The sequence below is a fragment of the Diplotaxodon limnothrissa genome, linkage group LG8 (genome assembly GCF_057381915.1).
Source record: "Diplotaxodon limnothrissa isolate DT_005_m linkage group LG8, D_limnothrissa_male_GT1.1, whole genome shotgun sequence".
NCBI classification, from domain to species: Eukaryota; Metazoa; Chordata; class Actinopteri; order Cichliformes; family Cichlidae; genus Diplotaxodon; species Diplotaxodon limnothrissa.
In genome coordinates, this window is record NC_140603.1 from 29,586,810 (window position 1) to 29,604,338 (window position 17,529).

The 17,529-nt window shown below is 41.3% G+C and overlaps 1 protein-coding gene across 2 annotated transcripts; it reads left to right on the plus strand.

Annotated features, from left to right (window-relative positions):
• The first annotated feature begins 825 nt into the window (after window positions 1–825).
• On the plus strand, window positions 826–11,481 carry gprc5c (G protein-coupled receptor, class C, group 5, member C). 2 transcript variants are annotated; one of them, XM_085361647.1, is made up of 5 exons: window positions 826–1,036; window positions 3,597–4,631; window positions 6,582–6,682; window positions 8,352–8,478; window positions 10,326–11,481. In XM_085361647.1, the coding sequence occupies exons 2-4, from the start codon at window positions 3,659–3,661 to the stop codon at window positions 8,442–8,444; spliced, it is 1,167 nt and encodes a 388-aa protein (XP_085217773.1). In that variant the 5' UTR covers window positions 826–1,036; window positions 3,597–3,658; the 3' UTR covers window positions 8,445–8,478; window positions 10,326–11,481. The 2 variants fall into 2 exon arrangements, with proteins under 2 accessions (XP_085217773.1, XP_085217774.1); XM_085361648.1 differs by lacking the exon at window positions 8,352–8,478.
• The last annotated feature ends 6,048 nt before the right edge of the window (window positions 11,482–17,529 follow it).

The following is a 17,529-nucleotide window of genomic DNA, read 5'->3' on the forward strand; positions in this document are numbered from 1 at the left end:
TCTGTGTGTGACCCTTACAGGGACGCTTTCAGTGGGGAAAATGTGGCAGTGTCCTGGAAGCTACCACCATAAAGCAATAAAACAGAAACTGTTCCCATGACTGAAGGCTGACGCTGAAATTGGCTGAGCTCACAGCTTCTGTGTGGAAGCCTTTCAGAGGAAACAAATAGAAACGGTGTCATTTAAGGTGTGAGGTACTCATACAGAACTGAGTGGCCTTTCACTGGAGAAAAACATGGTCATTACTGTGAAGGGGGCCACAAGTGAGAAAATACTTTTATTTTAGCTGTATTTTGTTGTTAAAAACTTTTGCAGAGTATGATAATGACTTCTATCAAGAGTCTAAATTTCTTTGCAAATGAGTTATTTATACAAAACAGTATTTACTCCTTTTTTCGCCTGTAGCTGCTGCTGCACATGCCCAGTGTGCCCTGCACTAATCTGCACGCATTTCTAACACCGAGGCCCGACTTCTGCCGTTTTTTAAAGTTTTTAAAATGTGCTTGATTTACAGGGCAGCTGTAGCCTTGACGCTACAACAGGAGTCAATAACATCCAGTGTGTTAGGATGTGATTCATTAATATTAAACAATATTTTAAAGACTGTTTGTGACCTGGTTTTACGGATATCTGTGCTTCAAGCTGTGTAACATGATACATAATATCCTAGAATATTTGATACAAATCAGATACTGCCGGGCCATAAACGCTTTAAGAAAATCATTCGTGGGTTATAAGTCTCCCGGAAGTGCGGGTAGGTCGCTGTAGTGTCCTTTGAAGTGATGAACAGCAGTGCGCGCGTGTGCGTCTCCGTGCGTGCTCGGAGAGACGAAGAGGGGAGAGGTGGAGAGGGGATGACTGTAGTCACACCGAGAGGAAAAGCTCGTGAAAGGATTCCTAAACTTGGGAGCGGTCGGATCAGCTGTGCCGCAGTTTGCTTCTTCTCCGTGTAATTTGTGCCCAACTATAGCGGCGCGTTCGCAGCAGGTGAAAACCAACGAGCCGCGCCCAGCAGAAATCTGCCGAGAACAGCCAGGTAGTTAAACTCCTCACAGCCATCACAGCCTTTATTCACGCTCACTGAAGCTTTACTGCCTGTTTCTGAGCTTTGCGTCAGATTGATTTCTGTGTATTTAGACAGAGAGAGCAGGGGATCGTTTATGGAAGACCGTTTGTGCCACTAAATTAACAACTAAAGAAAAGTTATTCACTGAAAACAATTCTATTAAAATAGATTTTAAATAGCTGTGTTTAGGGAGAAATCAACAGTTAGACACGTTAGCTCGTGCTTTCAAATACTTAAGTTATACATTGTTGTGTTTGATTGTACAGCTGAAAGGAGGGGTAGAGAATATAAGAAAGATTCAGTTGCATAATGTAGAAAATCAGATTTAAGTAGAGTTCATCCCGAATTGCAGCATACTCTTCAGTTCATTTTCCTGATGGAAAACCCACTCCTGTGATCCCATGGGCTCACGATAAGGTTAGATATCAGTACGAGAAATACACGACAGAGTTATACCTAGACCTGAGGACAGTACCACAGCAAATAGATTAAAGTGCAGGGTGCAATATGTATTACCTTCAGCCGCAGTATTGTGTCTGGCACTTGGCTTGTAGTCATAGTAATGGTAAACTTGTCGTCCCATTTTAGTGTCACCTCTTAATTTTGACTCACTGAGTTATTCTTACTGTTATAAGTGGCTTCTTTCTTCATATAGACGTTTTTTAAAGCTACAGTGAATAGGATTAGTAGACTTCATTAAAAAGGCCATATAAGAGTTTAACCCTTGTGTTGTCCTCGGGTCAAAAATGACCCCTAGGTGAATGGCAAACAAGTATATGGGAATCCCGAGGACAACACAAGGTTAAAGGAGTAGAGGAGTATGAGTTTGGATGCTAGATTTTGTACCTGGAGTGTATGTTTTGTCTGTGCTGGTCAAAGTGTAGAAGCCCTATTGAGTCATCTGGAGGCGCACAAAGTAGGTTTTACCTGTGCGAGTTTGTGGTAAAGTAGCTAAACATATATCATAAGTTAGAGAAAACTGAAGAACCTTTTGACTCTTGAAAATCCACTTTACAGATTACATTTCTGTGGTTACATTTCCAGTTATTGCAACAATCAGATTCAATGTCTTGTATTAATTCAGGGATGTAGGCCGCATATACCCCACTTTGATCCTAAGTGGGTCGAACGGGTGAAAATCCACTTTCTGTGAGTGTGAAGGAACTTAACTTCACATTTAAACCCTGGGATATCTCAATATAAGAAAAATAAGTGCAATGTCAACAGTACGTCTCAGTTTGTCCACATGATAAAGAAATGCTGCTGAAAGAAATGAAAGAAACCTGTCAGCATGACTTAAATTCTTAAAATTAAAGCAGTTAATGTCCAGAATTACAAAAAGTCTGGTATCTCATTGTCCAGAATGGCCTGTTAGTATAAAGTTGGACAATTTTTCTAATTCACAGAAAAATAGAAAAAAATAGATATTTCTTTAGTATATAGTCAAAAAACAGGAACTTCTTTGTTATTTGATTGTTTTTACTTTATTGCTGTAGTATGAAAAAGATGTCACATTTATGAAAATAAAGGTAAAATCCCAAAATGTATGCCCCTCTTCACATTTTCCAAAGATAGCCATCAGACTGTGTTGGAGTCTTTGCCAGGCCGACTCTGGCAAGACATCATTTGACATTCTCTAAAGTTTCACCGGCACAAAAATCCTCAAAAAAGGCCTAAAAAGTTTAGAAAACCAAAGTATTGAAATTGAAGATGTGCCTTAAATATGCTTATAATATTTCCCCTGGCAACAGTTACAAAAAAACAACTCAACAAATATTAAAATGAACGGTCTAAGAACTTTGTTTGATCGGTGGTCACGCCCTGAAACTGGGAGTAAATGTATTAGTTAATTCTGTCTGTTTGAGGAGTGACAGAGTGGAGGACATGTAGAAAAAGAATATATTTGCCTCTTTGTTCCAGAAAGATCCGTCTTCCTGATTGAGTAACAGAAGGTCAGAAAGACCGAATGTCCGCACGCCGCATCTATCGATTTGACTCAGAGACCGTCCTCAGTTTGGTGTAATTGGATCTGATAGGGACGAAAAGAAACAGCCAGACGAGGCAGAAAGACAAAACCAGGATTGCAGAGATGTTTATTCACAAAACCAGATGCTCAGATTTTATGTAATTCAGCAGAAAACACTAAAAAGCAAAACCTTTGGATTTGAGTTGACCAGAGTTTTAGCAGGTGAGCCTCAGGTTCAACGCACTTTTTCCTCACTGTTGTGTAAATGTGCAGAAACAATGTCTGTTGACAGATGTGTTAATCATTAACATTAGAGTTGGGAAAGAGCCCAGCAGTGACATTCCTCCCACATTTTTGGAGTGTGACTGCAGATCCCTGATTCTCTGAAGCTCTAAATAAAAGCAAAGCACCTTTTTATAGAACGTTTTCCAGGATAACATGACGACGTTGACTCATGCAAGTGTGATATTTGCTCAGCTGGGTGTAGACAACTGTATCCTAATGTAGCTTTGGTGACGTGGTTTAGCTCTTTGTTCAAATCTGTCCCTATCGTGTCTCTCCCAGACATTCCCTGTTTGTCCATCTGAACAGGTGCTGCTAGAGTCCCAGAGCAACTCCCAGGCTCCATGGCCAGCAACAGTACTCCTAAGGGCTGCGGCCCAAACGTGGATTCCATTTATTACAATCTGTGTAGCACTGAAGCTGTATGGGGCATCGTGCTGGAGGCCTTAGCGGCAGCTGGCATCGTCTTCTCCTTCGTGCTCTTCATCTCGCTGCTGGCCAGCCTGCCCTTCCATAAAGACTACAACCGCAAGAGCTCGGTAGCTCTTCACGCCTTCTTCCTGATCTGCACTGCTGGTCTCTTCTGCCTAACCTTTGCCTTCATCGTGGGAGAGAACTTCTCCACATGTGCTTCACGGAGGTTCCTCTTTGGGGTGCTGTTCAGCGGCTGCTTCGCCTCCCAGCTGATGCAGTGTGTGAGGCTGAACATCCTGGCCAGACGAAACAGCGGGCCTCGAGTTTGGGTCTTGTGTCTTGGGGCGTTGGGGCTGTGGCTGGTGGAGGTGATCATCAACACAGAATGGCTGATAATTACAATTGTGCCTTCCAACACCACAGCTCAAACTAGCAAAGCTATAGCCGTGCCTTGTGACATTGCTAACGAGGACTTTGTCATGGCGCTCATCTACGTGATGGTGCTGATCCTGGCTGTGGTGGTGGCGAGTCTGACCATCATGATGGGCAAACACGCACAGTGGAAGAAGGAAGGCGCTTGCATCCTTGTGACAAGCCTCTTTTCAGTGGGTATTTGGGTGGCGTGGATCGTCATGTACGTGTATGGGAATGGGAAAACCGGGGGTCCAACGTGGGATGACCCAACCTTAGCCATCGCTTTGGTAGCAAACGCCTGGGTCTTCATTATCATGTACACCATTCCTGACGTCTGCTGTCTGAACAGTGACGATGAGAGTCAACAAGACTACACAGAAGATCTTTGCCAAAACCAAGGAGTCGGATACGAGACGATCCTGAAGGGACAATCCTCCCAGAATGTGTATGTGGAAAATAAGGCTTTCTCCATGGACGAGTCCAACCAAGGTATGTAGCTTAGCCTTGGAGCTGCTGTAGAAAACCTTCAAACAAGCAACTTCACAAGTACGCTTAACTTTGAAGGGTTTTTTCAACTGTTATAAAGGGATTGTAACATCGTCATGAGTCTTTATGGCTTCACAATTTTGCACCTTGTCCAAAATAGACCTTCAGATAGGACGCCTGAATCCGCAAAGGCATCATTTAAAAGGGTCCCAGGACAAATAGACCCAAAGCTGATTACAGTGGTCAAAATGACAACCAGTCAAAGGACCTAAAATTAGATGATGAACACAAGACTGAGCATAATTTTGACAAGGGGGATTATAAGAGTATAAAAAATGAGTACATAAATGTTAAAACAAACACGTGAGATCAGTTCTCCAAGTGCTTAAGACTGTTTAAAATACAGTTTACAGATTTTTTTATGGATGTTTCGGTGATTTTTTACTGAATAGATGAATTCATGAATGACTCAATGTCACATTTTTACAAACTTACAATTCTCAAACTTAAAGCTAGTCTAAAGTTTAAAAATCATGTTTTGGAATTTATAAGCTATGATTGGGTAAACCTGTGGATCTCACATCAAGGCCAGTTTAAGGCAAACAAGAAAAACACTAAAAATCATTTGGATTTGGGCAATACATGAATTCATCGATTCATCTTCTCTCCTTTGTGAAAGAGATAAAGACTATAAGCTGGGGTGATTTTGTCCTTGTAATTTCCAAGAAGAAATGTTGTGTTGCCTCGAGGTATTCAGTGTTATTTGTTTCATCAAAGCAAAGTGGAGCTGATGTTTCTGGTGGTAGTTTAGCTCCGTCTTTTATTTCCTTGAATATGATGCAATAACATTTACATAGCAGCAATAAAACCAAATCAAATATTCCTGATTTTCCTGCAGCAGCCATATACAACATGACCGTGAAATAAAAGTTCTTCAGAGCAGCTACGCTCGGTTTGTTTCCTAAAGGCAAACATTTCCCCGGTCATCTATTTGTCTGCAAACCGAACGGTGTCTGAGCTCTTCAGTGCATTCACCCTGACACGTTTTCAGACAATAGCCATCCTTATGAGGTTCGCTTTAGTGTTATTACAAACTCTGCCTCTCACGATGACCTTGCGCTGATGAATGAATGTTTTCTAGCCCTCGAAAACACAAGAACAAACAAAATATGCAGCAAAATGTCCTGAAAGGTTGTTTTCTGTCCACATGATGACACCACAGAATCTGATCTGCTGATCTGAGCTCAGTCCAAAGGATCAGAGCAGTAAGTCTGATAGTTATCACGGATCGCTAATGGAAGATGGTTCTTTGTAGCAAGGATGGTGATGTGTCTCTGCTTATAAGCTGTAAGGGACTTTTTTGTATTATTAGGTAGCTGTGATGTAGAGGTAGAAAGAGTAGCTTTGGCTTTGTGCTATTCTATTGTAAGGAAAATATGTTACTATACAGATAAGCACAATGTGTAAGAATGCAGAGGAGGTTCTGCCTCTTACATTTTTCCTGATTAGCACAGACTAATGTGTGTCATAAAAAGTCTCAGAATTTGCTTTGAGCACATTTGACTGTAATCATTAACTTACATTAAGTCTTACAGTATGACTAAACTGCCATTAACTGAATATCATCATTCCCACCTAAAATTTTACCTTCTGAATCATTCTTGTTAATAAGTGTCTGACTGCATCTGTGAATGCTGTATCACTCCCACTAGAATCATTACGCCATCTGTTTGCGCTGTCTCCACGGCGACAAAGGTGTGGCAACTGTTTAATATGGGGGTTAGTTATATAGTGCCATCTCTGCAGGGCACTTTGTAAAAGATGGAGGGCAGGCAGGTTGTAATATGAAGATGAAGGGGATTATTGCCAGGTAGCACTTAAGAGGGCCACAGATATCACACACTGATTGTTGGGTGATTAAAAGATTTATTTTCTTATATCTGTTCATCACAGATTCCAAGCCCGTGTCTCCATACAGCGGCTACACTGGTCAGATGCGTAACTCGGTGTACCAGCCCACTGAGCTGGCTCTCATCAGCAAAGGAGTTGGAAATGTGAGTATAAAAGTGATACATTCACAGAAAAACACATTTGAATATGACCACTCCACTCGCACACATACCTGTCTCCTGCACTAGGCAAATTTTTATGGAAATAAGTGGTGACAGTAACCTTTTACAGAGCGTGAAAACCTCATCAACACCATATACACATAACACCAGCAACCATCACTTCCAAGGTACTTTAGTCCATATTTGCATTTTAATTAACAACAGGCAAAGGAAAATGGGAGAATGAATAAAGCAGGTGGACATTTAAAAGTTGTCAGGAGCACGTGTGGCCTAAATCACAGCTGCCAGGGGTTAAACATCCAGCTGGAGGCGTTTCCTCGGGTTCTAGAAAAAAAGTGCATTATATAATGGCATGTATTTTGTAAATTATGCGCACCGTTAGTGTCTGTAAAAACCACAACACCAGGTACGCTTTAGGGTTGAGCCAACCTTGTGACTAAAGAGCACTTGTTCTTCTTAGAAAAGCAAAAGCGCAGAGGTCACATGGGAAGATTTTCAACTTCTGACCACAGTCTGTATATAAATGAGAGATTTACCCAACTCAGTAATAATTTAGACCCACCTTAAACTAAACTGTAGTAATAAGGACACAAAATAAACATCCAGTCAGCTTGTGAGGCCTGAAACTACTGACTAATATCACAAACTCTTTAAAAATGGTGCAATGAGGTCACAGATTAAAGTAACTGAACGAGCTAACGTTGTCCACCATATTGCATGTGATATAACCCCCGGTTGCTAGTGAAATGTTTATTCGCCGGCTGGTTGGCAGTAGTTGGAGGTTTCTGGCTGTCAGTGGATGAAATCTGTTGCACCAGAAACCTCCTTGAGACTGATTTTGTTGCCAGTAGTTTTTCTAGGCAATCATTTTCTGCTCTCAGTCCCCAGCAACCAATCACAACAATCTCATGGAATGCTCATTTTTCCTACTACCTTTGGTTACTAGATGGTCGTGGATCGGTCTGTAGGCCTGTTTGCCTGTTTGCATGGGCACAATCAGATTTCCCCACGCTGGTGCTGTTCCTATGTCATCATAACAGTTTTGGTCCAGGATCAACGTTGCAACTGACCAATCACATTGGCTGAGCAGTTAGCATTAGCAAAGAAGTTAACTGTTAAAAACTTTCTAACATGACTAATATCAATTTGGCTAACAGCAAATCTAACTTGATGAAATATTTATTATACTCCCTTAATGACTTTGTATACAAGGTCACCATTCAAATGCATTTTGAGTGTAGTATCAGTGCAGTCAGGGTTTATTTAGTGGAAAACACAGAGTTCCCAGTTAACTCAAAATCCTGGCAGCTATCTAATTAGTTAATGCTACAGTTGTACATGCAGAAATCATATCCTGAAAGGTTTTAGTATATTTTTCCTTTCTGTGCCGCTTCCTTTGCAAGCAAGTCAGCTCTGTCATACTTTTTCAAATGTCCGGTACCTGCTGCGGAAATATCTCAAGAGTTAGTATGCGATTTCTGTGAAAAGTTTTTTAAAAATGTTTTTAAATGCAGTGAACCACCAAAGGCATGACGGTTATGTTTCATGTAAAAGCTTTATGAAGTCATTTGAATTCAAGCAGGCAGTTGTGAACACACTTCGTCCCTATTCTTGGATGTTTTTGTCACGGCTTTGTTATGACTTCACACAGCAGCAGCTACCAGACCCGTCCTTTGACATCTTCATTCCCAGAGCTTCCATTGGCTCTGCGGCCAACAGCGGGAGCAGCACACTGTCAACATAAAAGGAGACCGGGAACACAGCACGCACACACAAGTGTAGGTCGAAAGCAGCTGACTCGCCTCCTTCGTCACTCTGCAGTTCTCCTCTTTATCACCTGCTTGACTCCAGATGCTTTTCTCTTCGTGGCCTCTGCTCATTTCCGACCTCTCAGGTCCTGCTGTATCCATAGCAACTTCTTCTACAGGTTGACTATGAATCACTTCTTTGTCTGGATTTTTTTTTCTTATCTTGCGCCGTTCACTCTCTATAGGCCTTGTGTCTGCCTCTTCTGTGCATATGCTCCTGGACTGAGCGCACTCTGTACTTCTTGTGTCATTCCTCTGGGAAATAATCAAAGAAAAAGATGTTGATGAAAAAGGTAGTGCTTGATTTGGGGGACTGGTTTTCACTGTTTGTCATTTATCTTAAAAAAAAAAAAGTGAAATTCTTGCCTAAAGGCTTTAAAGGTGTCTCTGAAATGTGTGCAGCTCTCTCATTCATGGAGGAAGGCAGCTAATGTTTCTATGTTCATGGGCTACAAAAACGCAAAATTAGACTTTTCGTTGTCACCTTTATTTAATATAATTGCATTAGTTAATGTAGAGATTGACTTAAAGATGCTAAAATATGCATTTAGACTTTTTCAGGAGTGCTTAGGATTTCTTTGCAGGAAGTCATGATATCTATATGCAGGTGGGACTGTGAGCGTGTCATTAGAAGTGTTGCTGGTTTGTTTTGGTTTTTAGATTTGCAAAGAAAAACAGCCACGCACGTGCTGCCATGTTTTAAGTAAAACATGAGCATGTGAGTGGTTTCCAGTCAGTTTGTTATTTTTAAGTTTCTATAAATATTTCTTTAGTTTTTCAACATCCAGTCAGGTTCAGGTTAGTTTGTATCCGTAGGTTTTTTTTAGACCTTTATAAAAGTTGTTTTATTTGCAAGTTCTACAAGTAACCCTAAAAATGTAACTTGAATAAGTTTCTGTTCTTTACAAAGTGTGATGACAAACGAAAGAACAAAACAGATTCAATAAATGCAAAACAGATAAGATGCAGTTCTGTCAGCGTGGCTATAAAAAGTGATCATTTTTATAGAAGTAATAACTCTTAATGTAGTGATAAACATAAAAAAGCTCTTGTTATGAGAGTAATGTCTAAGTTCGTTTTTATCATGCTCAGCTTTTATACTTGTGGGGTTTTTTTGTTTGTTTATTTGTTTGTTGTTGTGGAGGGTTTTTTTTGGGGGGGGGGGGGGGTTACCTTATGTCTAAATTTTATTTTGCCATGTGTATTAGATTTTATTGCTACTATTTTTCTTGTGTTATTGTAAGGTGACCTTGAGGGTCTTAGAGGTGCCTATAAATAAAATGTATTATTATTATTAGTAGTAGTAGTAGTAGTAGTAGTAGTAGTAGTAGTAGTAGTAGTAGTAGTAGTAGTAGTAGTAGTAGTAGTAGTAGTAGAATTCAGACAGTTATTTTACACCAAATGGGATAGGTAAATAAACCCTACAAGACAGTGTGTGAAAAGCAAAGGTAAACACAAAACAGTCCTGTGAAACTTTGAGACACACAAATGTAGCTGTTGTTCAATTTTTATTAGCTTTAGGACGAGCTCGGTTTCAGCGATGGTGGCAGAGCAATATAGGAGGTGTGCAAATGTCAATGCAAAAGGAAATGGTTGTCGGTTCCACTGACTAATACTCTTACATTATGTAAAAGAATAAGCAAACAAAACAGTAATAAACCCACAAAGGGTGCAAAAGGGAAACTAGGGAGTGGCTGCCAGTGATCATGTAACTCATGCTGACAATATCCTCCATTAGTGAGCAAGCTGAACACTTTTGAATCCTTCAGAGGGTATATAACACCAAAAAACAAGTAATTTCTTTCTTATTTTTGCAGGGGCATGGTCTGCAGAGGACATCCCAGTGGTGAACGTGCCTCAGCTCGCCAGACCCCATCAGAGTAACTTCGGTTCACATTTTCTCGGTTATACTTGCTGACCTTTTGTTTTCTATTGTTTGTGGTTCCCTAAGCTGGTCCTAAGAGGAACCTTCATCCCCAGTACATGGAGATGAATGGGAGGTCATCCCACTGAGGAACAGATAAACCTCCCATTGACTGATTTATTATGTTCCCCTGGGTATCAGACAGTCAAGAGCTTCATTTGAAAGTCAAAGCACGGAATGAAGCTGCGGCTTTGCTGCAGAACAAAAACTTGTGCAGTGCTCGGCTTTTTCTGACAGGGAAGCGCGAGCTCAAACACACAGATGAAAGTCACGTAACTGATGCCACAAAAACTGGGAAATGTTTCAAGTGTCTTTGACTCAACATTATTTTCAATTTACGCATTAAAGTTAGATTGCATTCACTTAGATTAGAAGGATATTTTGCACAGTTAAATGTAATTATTGAAGTCATGTTTTTGAGCCCGGGTTGTGATTATTGTTGATAACCACAAAGTTAACACATGAAATGAAGTTTTTGAATTAATTTAAATGTACAATGCTCTCAGTGAGTCATGATGCACGAATGTACTGGATAAATGTATATATGTAATACTGTCTAAAGCACTGCTGTGCCATTTAATTATGTTCAATACATGTTACACTGGAGAGACCTGCCTGTGGTTAGCCTGTTTTGCTAGCTTATTATTAATCAGTATATTTCCTCATAGAAGACTTTTTTTCATATCTGAAAAATCAACTTTTCTGTCAGTATTTCTTTGGATAAAATTTAAAAAAAAAATCTAATTCATTTGAGCAAAAACTGAAAAAAAAATTATATATATATAATTTTTTTTTTTTAATTCTTGAAGGAAGTTTATCATAGAGTTGAATGTTGTAAATGTAACTATAAGAACTGCTATTGTATGAGCAAAATTGGTACTGCCAGCAGAGAGGGGACGTTATTTAACTATGTGGGTGTTAATGACCAGAATCTGCCATTATATCTTTTACAATTTAGCTTTCAGTTACCTTTACTAATAGTCTTATGCATTCTTTGTTGTACAGTAGTCGTCCTATAAAATGTCATATACCATAAAGTGAACTCTACTCCACTGAAATCTGTAGTGCCTGTTGTTTTGGTGAGTGTTCCCATATCCCTTTCACAAAAGCTCGAGCTCAAGCAGTCCAGCTGCTTTTTTTGGTTGTTTTTGCAGCTCACATTAACAAGTGGATAATCTTCAATGATTTATCATCTTAACGCATACGTTTTCTCTCACTAACTGTCATGTGACGGCTGTGTGCAGGCAGGCATGGTGGACCCAAAATGTAGACTCACGGAAACAAAACGTAAACTCAAAACAGCTTTAATGCTGAACTCAGAAGGGTAACAAAACTAGGAATACAAAATAAGCTTACGCAGACAAAACACAGCAAGACGAGGGTAGATCACAACACCAACAAACTGAAACACGGGGCTTAAATACACAGAGGAGCAATCAGGGAATGGGCAACAGGAGGGAAACACAGCTGGGCAAATCAGGCCTAACGAGACAAAGGAAGCAAAACCAGACGCATTTACATGAGAGACGGACTTTCAAAGTAAAACAGGAAACATAACACAGACTGAACTTACAGACACAGAGCAGACAGGGGAGACAGCAACTAAGGATGACACAGAGACATAAACCATAAGACAGAACTCCAACAAAGAAACCAAAGACTAGAAATGATAAATAATATAATAAACTCAAAACATCCTAACACTAACCACCTTGACCAGCATGTGATGTGGAGGAATTATTGTGCAGGATCAGGAACTCCTTTGGAACATTAACCAAGAAAATGTGTGGCTGAATAAACGAGCCAAGTTGAAGCCGTGGAGGCTGCATCAGCATTATAACATTAGCATATATGAGAAACAATTTGGTTGACTCATTGCAGTAAGTTTAGCTGTTTTACTAATACACCACCTTTATTTTTCACTAATATTTTTAATCCCTGGATGTGGATGCGACACTGATCTATGGTGGTGAAGAGAAGGCTGAGCGTAAAAGCAACCCATGTTTAATTCAGTACGATTGTATTTACTTCGTGTCAAATTACAGCAACAGTTACCTCGAGGAACTTTATATTGTAAGTTAAAAACCACCTACATGAGCTGTAGGTAGTGACGAAAAGAATGAGATCATGGATAGTAATGGCACAAATGGGCTTCCTCTGAAGGGTGGCTCTCCCTTAGCTATAGGGTGAGGAGTTTAGTCATTTGGGAGGGATCCGAGTAGATCAGGGGTCCCCAATCCCAGTCCATGAGGGCCGGTGTCCCTGCAGGTTTTAACTCTCACCCTGGGTCAACGCAACTGAATCATATGATTAGCTCATTACCAGGCCTCTGGAGAACTTCAAGACATGTTGAGACTGTAATTTATCCATTTAAATCATCTGTGATGGATCAAGGACACATCTAAAACCTTTTTTTTTTTTCTTTTTTTTTTTCTTTTTTTTTTGCCTGTCCCGTTTGGCTCTTTTGCCATCAGAATTGTTGTCTGAAGGCAAAGAAAGATGCCCAACGGATTTACTTTACCAAACTGACCATCCCAGCCTTGCCGTAATGGTCCATTTGATTCACCTTTTATTGTTCATTTTATTTTCACTTACTGAATACAGGACAGACTTGACTGGGGGAAAGAAGGGGAGAAAGAAAGAGGGAAAGAGAAACAGCTGAGAAGAGGGACGGGGGAGAAGGGCAAAAGACAAAAACCAACAGAACGGGCAGAAAAAAAAGAAGAAGAAAAAATTGCATATATCAATCACCTGGATCACCTGCTGAGAAAGAAAAAAGAAAGCAAGCAGAAGAGAACAAGAGTAATAGAATAAACAACATCACAATGATATATGGGAATATGACAGTAAATACTAAATATTAAACATTATTGTGCAGCACATAAGATCAACAGAACACAGTGTGCTTTGAGGTAGGAGCCAAAAAGGGTGTAGTTTGTGGGTGTGATCACCCGTGTGTACACCTGTGAGCATGGACGCGCTTGTTTTTTTTTTTTAAAAGGTTCCTTCATGTAATGATCTGCTAGAGGGTGTGGGGGGGCCACAGCCCCGTCCTCCAGGGCATGAAGCAGGTATGGAGGAGATCAAAACTCCAGACATCCAGAGGCCCCCAGAACACAAGAGACCAAGGAAGACCAACAGAGGGGCAGCCGCGCCACTGTCCCAGAAAGAGCTGAGGAGAGTCCCAGATGAGGGCTCACTCAGCAGCCGCGGAGCAGAAGCCAGGGGGAGTTGCAGTGACGTGCCCGTGAGCTCCGCCGGCAGCCAGCCGTGCCTGAGTGACCGAGCCCCAGGCCGAGAGGCCGGGGGCACCCCACCTCCGAAGTGGCCCGAGCGAGCCCCAGGCTCCAGGCCCCGATAAGCGGCCGCCAAGGAGTGAGCCGGTGTGTACCTGGACGCCCATCCCCGGACACAAAGAACCACCAACGCACCGATGTCTGAGGGAGTCCGCCACTGGCAGGGGAAGTGGTGGTAGGGGGAGATAGGCCTCCATACCTTGGAGGGCCTAAGATGTCCCCAGAGAGGTGGCGCCTGACACCCAACCTGACATATAGACACAGAAATACAGGCACACACAGACACAAACATCCATTCCCACCCTCATGCTCTCATATGCACTTACTCCACACTCAACCAACGTGGAGAGACACATCTAAAACCTGCAGGGACATCGGCCCTTGTGGACTGGGATTGGGGACCCCTGGAGTAGATCCACTACTCCTTAACATCAAAAGAAGCCAGCTGAGATCATTTTCCATTTGACCAGGATGCTTCTTGGACTTCTCCTAGGTGAGGTGTTCCAGGCATGTCCTGGAAGGAAAAGTCGCCAGGATAGGATATACTGGAGATCTCCCGGATGGCCTGAGATCACCTTGGTGTTCACCTGGATGAAATTCAGATACATGCTAGAAAATTGATGGATAGATTTTTGATTTAAAGTTTCTACATTTTATTGTCATTTTGTCATCGTCTTTGCTTGTCTTTCTATGAAAGTCACCACATTCCACTAGTGTGAAGAACTGCTACATTGATGCAACGGTCAAAGTTCAGTAACAATAACAGTGAGATTTAATGATGTGAACAATGTGCCAGAACTATCTACAATATATTCACAGAATAGGGGGTTATATGAGTATGGAACATCAGCACTGACTTGTTAGAGTGATGGCATCTTAATGAGTATGTTTTCTTCCTTTTGCTGCAAGCTCTGTACAATTTAGCATCAAGCCTGAAGAGTTTGATTTGACAGTCCTAATTACAATGGATGTCAACAAACTAGTGAAATCTGTAACTAACTACAGTCACTTCAGTGTGAAGTTGATGCCTCGTTTGAAGGAAGTCTTCAGTTTACAACAGCTTATGCAAATTCAGTTTAAATATTGACACAGAAACACAATTAAACATGAAAGAAAGGTTTTCAGGGGAAAGCGTGTCTAACCGAGTTTAAGCAAGAGAAAGTGGACTTTACTGCCTTTACTATGTGGGATTACAGTCTGCTAGCACAGATAGTTTCTAATGTACAGCAAATAAAATGATCTTGTAATGTTAATTACATGAATTGCTCATATGTACACACAGTTTCTAAGAAAAAAAGATGAATAAAATGGCCAGTTGGACATGTCCTCTACTTGAAGTTTGACTTTTTTCCATCGCAACAATACAAATAACATATCTGTTTGAATAAAAGTGCAGCCACTGGCTGTCCAGTAACATGAGAATGTAGTTGTTATCATGCTGTGTGGATGTTACATGAGAGACATAACCGCAGGAGCCAAATTCAGTCATGTTCATCAACTGTTGCAAACCGATTGATTGATCCAGCGTCAGACGGCTGGCTTCATCAGAGGAGTCTGAACTCATCAAGGTCATCAAAGGAGAGACATGATTGGTTCTGGTTTCAGTTATATTCCATCAGATGACTCTCTGTTTAGAAAAAAACAAAGCAGAGTGACATATTTCAATCAGCCAGTAGCCTCTAAATATTAAATCTGGAAGGATTCAAGGAGGTGCAGAGAAAGTTCACAGAAATCTAAAACAGTGTGATGTTGACAATGTCAAACAGCCTCACATGGTGTCTGTTTACTCAGTACAGTCCAGCACATGTGAGTCATCTCAGTTATTTAGGTGCCAAATGCCAGCTCTCCTGATACACCTCGGAGCCTTTCAAAGGCAGACCTGCTGACTGTGTTGCACATGCCGTCTCTGAAAGCACAGATTAGATATGGTTATCATTAAAACTACATGTGCTTTTGTTTTTGGCTGTTAAACTGACAAAACAAACGCTTTGCTTCAAGTGTTAATGTTTATTGTGCAAATTTACTTTCCCACGAGACACAGCTTTGCATTTTTAACTGGCCTTACTTTTTTTGTTTATTTTCTTAGAAGACTTTCCTTCCATACTTAAATATTTGTATATTTAACTTCATGCATTAAAAGGAAAGCATAACCAGTGCTGCTATGGTTCCATAACCCTCAGCCATTTAAAGGCTGTGTTCCTCTGACAGAAACATGTGAGTGCACTTCCTGATTAGATACGATTCATATCAGACCCAGGGATGATCACGCTGCTCCCAATTTCCTGCTGATCTGTCCCCACATTCATTTTTCCCTCTGACATTTCCATCAATACGACACTTGACTTAAAATCACAAGAGATAAACATATTTACTAGGGGTGCAACGATATTCGTATCGATATTGAACCGTTCGATACAGTGCTTTCGGTTCGGTACGCATATTTATCGAACAATACAACATTTGTAATTTATTTTATCAACTTTCCTTCTGACGATGCTGTCTGTGTTGAGCGCTCAGTGAATCTGCGTTCGACTACTCCGCCTAGGCTGCACTGTCGAGCGCAGATCCACTGAGCGCTCAACACAGACAGCATAGTCAGAAGGAAGAGCGCAGGGCAAGCTAGCAAGACAGAAGTTAAGCTCTCCTTGCAACATGGACCTCCCCCATTCAGATCTGGCGTTTGGAATTATTTTGGTTTTCATGTGACGTATGACCCTGAAGGTAAGCGAGTCATGGACTAAAGTAAAACAGTATGTTGGATGTGCCGTGCAATGCTCAATTACATGGGTGGGAGCTAGTGTGTTAGCGCAGTTAGCTCGTTAACGTGTTGGCCGTCTAGCCCCATGCACGGGGCGATCGGCGGTAGCTCGTTAACGGAGATTTGCCGTGTTGTGGCGTTAAGGTCATTTCAACGAGATTAACCTGAAATCACTAGTGGGAACACAACGAATATGACTGCACATTTACACCGACATCATCCTAGTGCAAAGACAAAAACATCAAGCATGCTACTAACTTTAGCCGAGTCATTTAGACAGCTGTTAGCACATGATTCTCCAGAATTATTGGAACAAGTCTGCCAGAGATCAGTAATATCTTCCCCACTCGCTGTCTGAGGAGGGTGCACAGTATCCTGCGGGACCAACATCACCCTGCGCGCCACCTTTTCCATCTGCTGCCCTCAGGGAGAAGGTACAGGTCTATACAGGCCAGAACATCCAGACTGGCCAACAGCCTGTATCCACAGGCTGTGAGGCTCCTGAACTCTCTGCCCCCCTCTCACGGACAATAACCATATCCAACTTCTTAATAGCAATGAACTGGTCTGCATTGGTGCATCATATCTTTATTCTCTTCCCCCTCCTGCCCCCCCCCCCCCCCCCCCCTCTTTCTTAAATAGATAACTATCATATCTGATATCATATCTCACAGTACAATAATATTGAATGGGTTGCATTGTTGTATTTTGTCATGTTTCTCAGGTCTTTGTCTGAATTTCTACGAACATTATTGCTAAGGATTGTCTTATTGCATTGGAGTCACACTGGGTTAAATATGTACACTTGGGTTTTAAGGAGTATTTATTATTTTCTTCTTTTTTTTGGGTTGTATGGAAGCCCCAAACGCAATTTCATTGTTCTTGACAATGACAATAAATAAATAAATACTAAATAAAAAAAATACTAAATCATCTAGAGCAGGGGTGGGCAATTCCAGGCCCCGAGGGCCGGTGTCCTGCAGGTTTTAGATCTCACCTTGGGTCAACACACCTGAATCACATGATTAGTTCGTTACCAGGCC

Bases quoted from the DNA above. Each gene is read 5' to 3' on its own strand.
- gprc5c (XM_085361647.1), top strand. From the start codon at position 3,659: ATGGCCAGCAACAGTACTCCTAAGGGCTGCGGCCCAAACGTGGATTCC. The intron at 4,632-6,581 runs GTATGTAGCTTA...TGTTCATCACAG, and splicing joins CATGGACGAGTCCAACCAAG to ATTCCAAGCCCGTGTCTCCA. The intron at 6,683-8,351 runs GTGAGTATAAAA...GACTTCACACAG, and splicing joins TCAGCAAAGGAGTTGGAAAT to CAGCAGCTACCAGACCCGTC.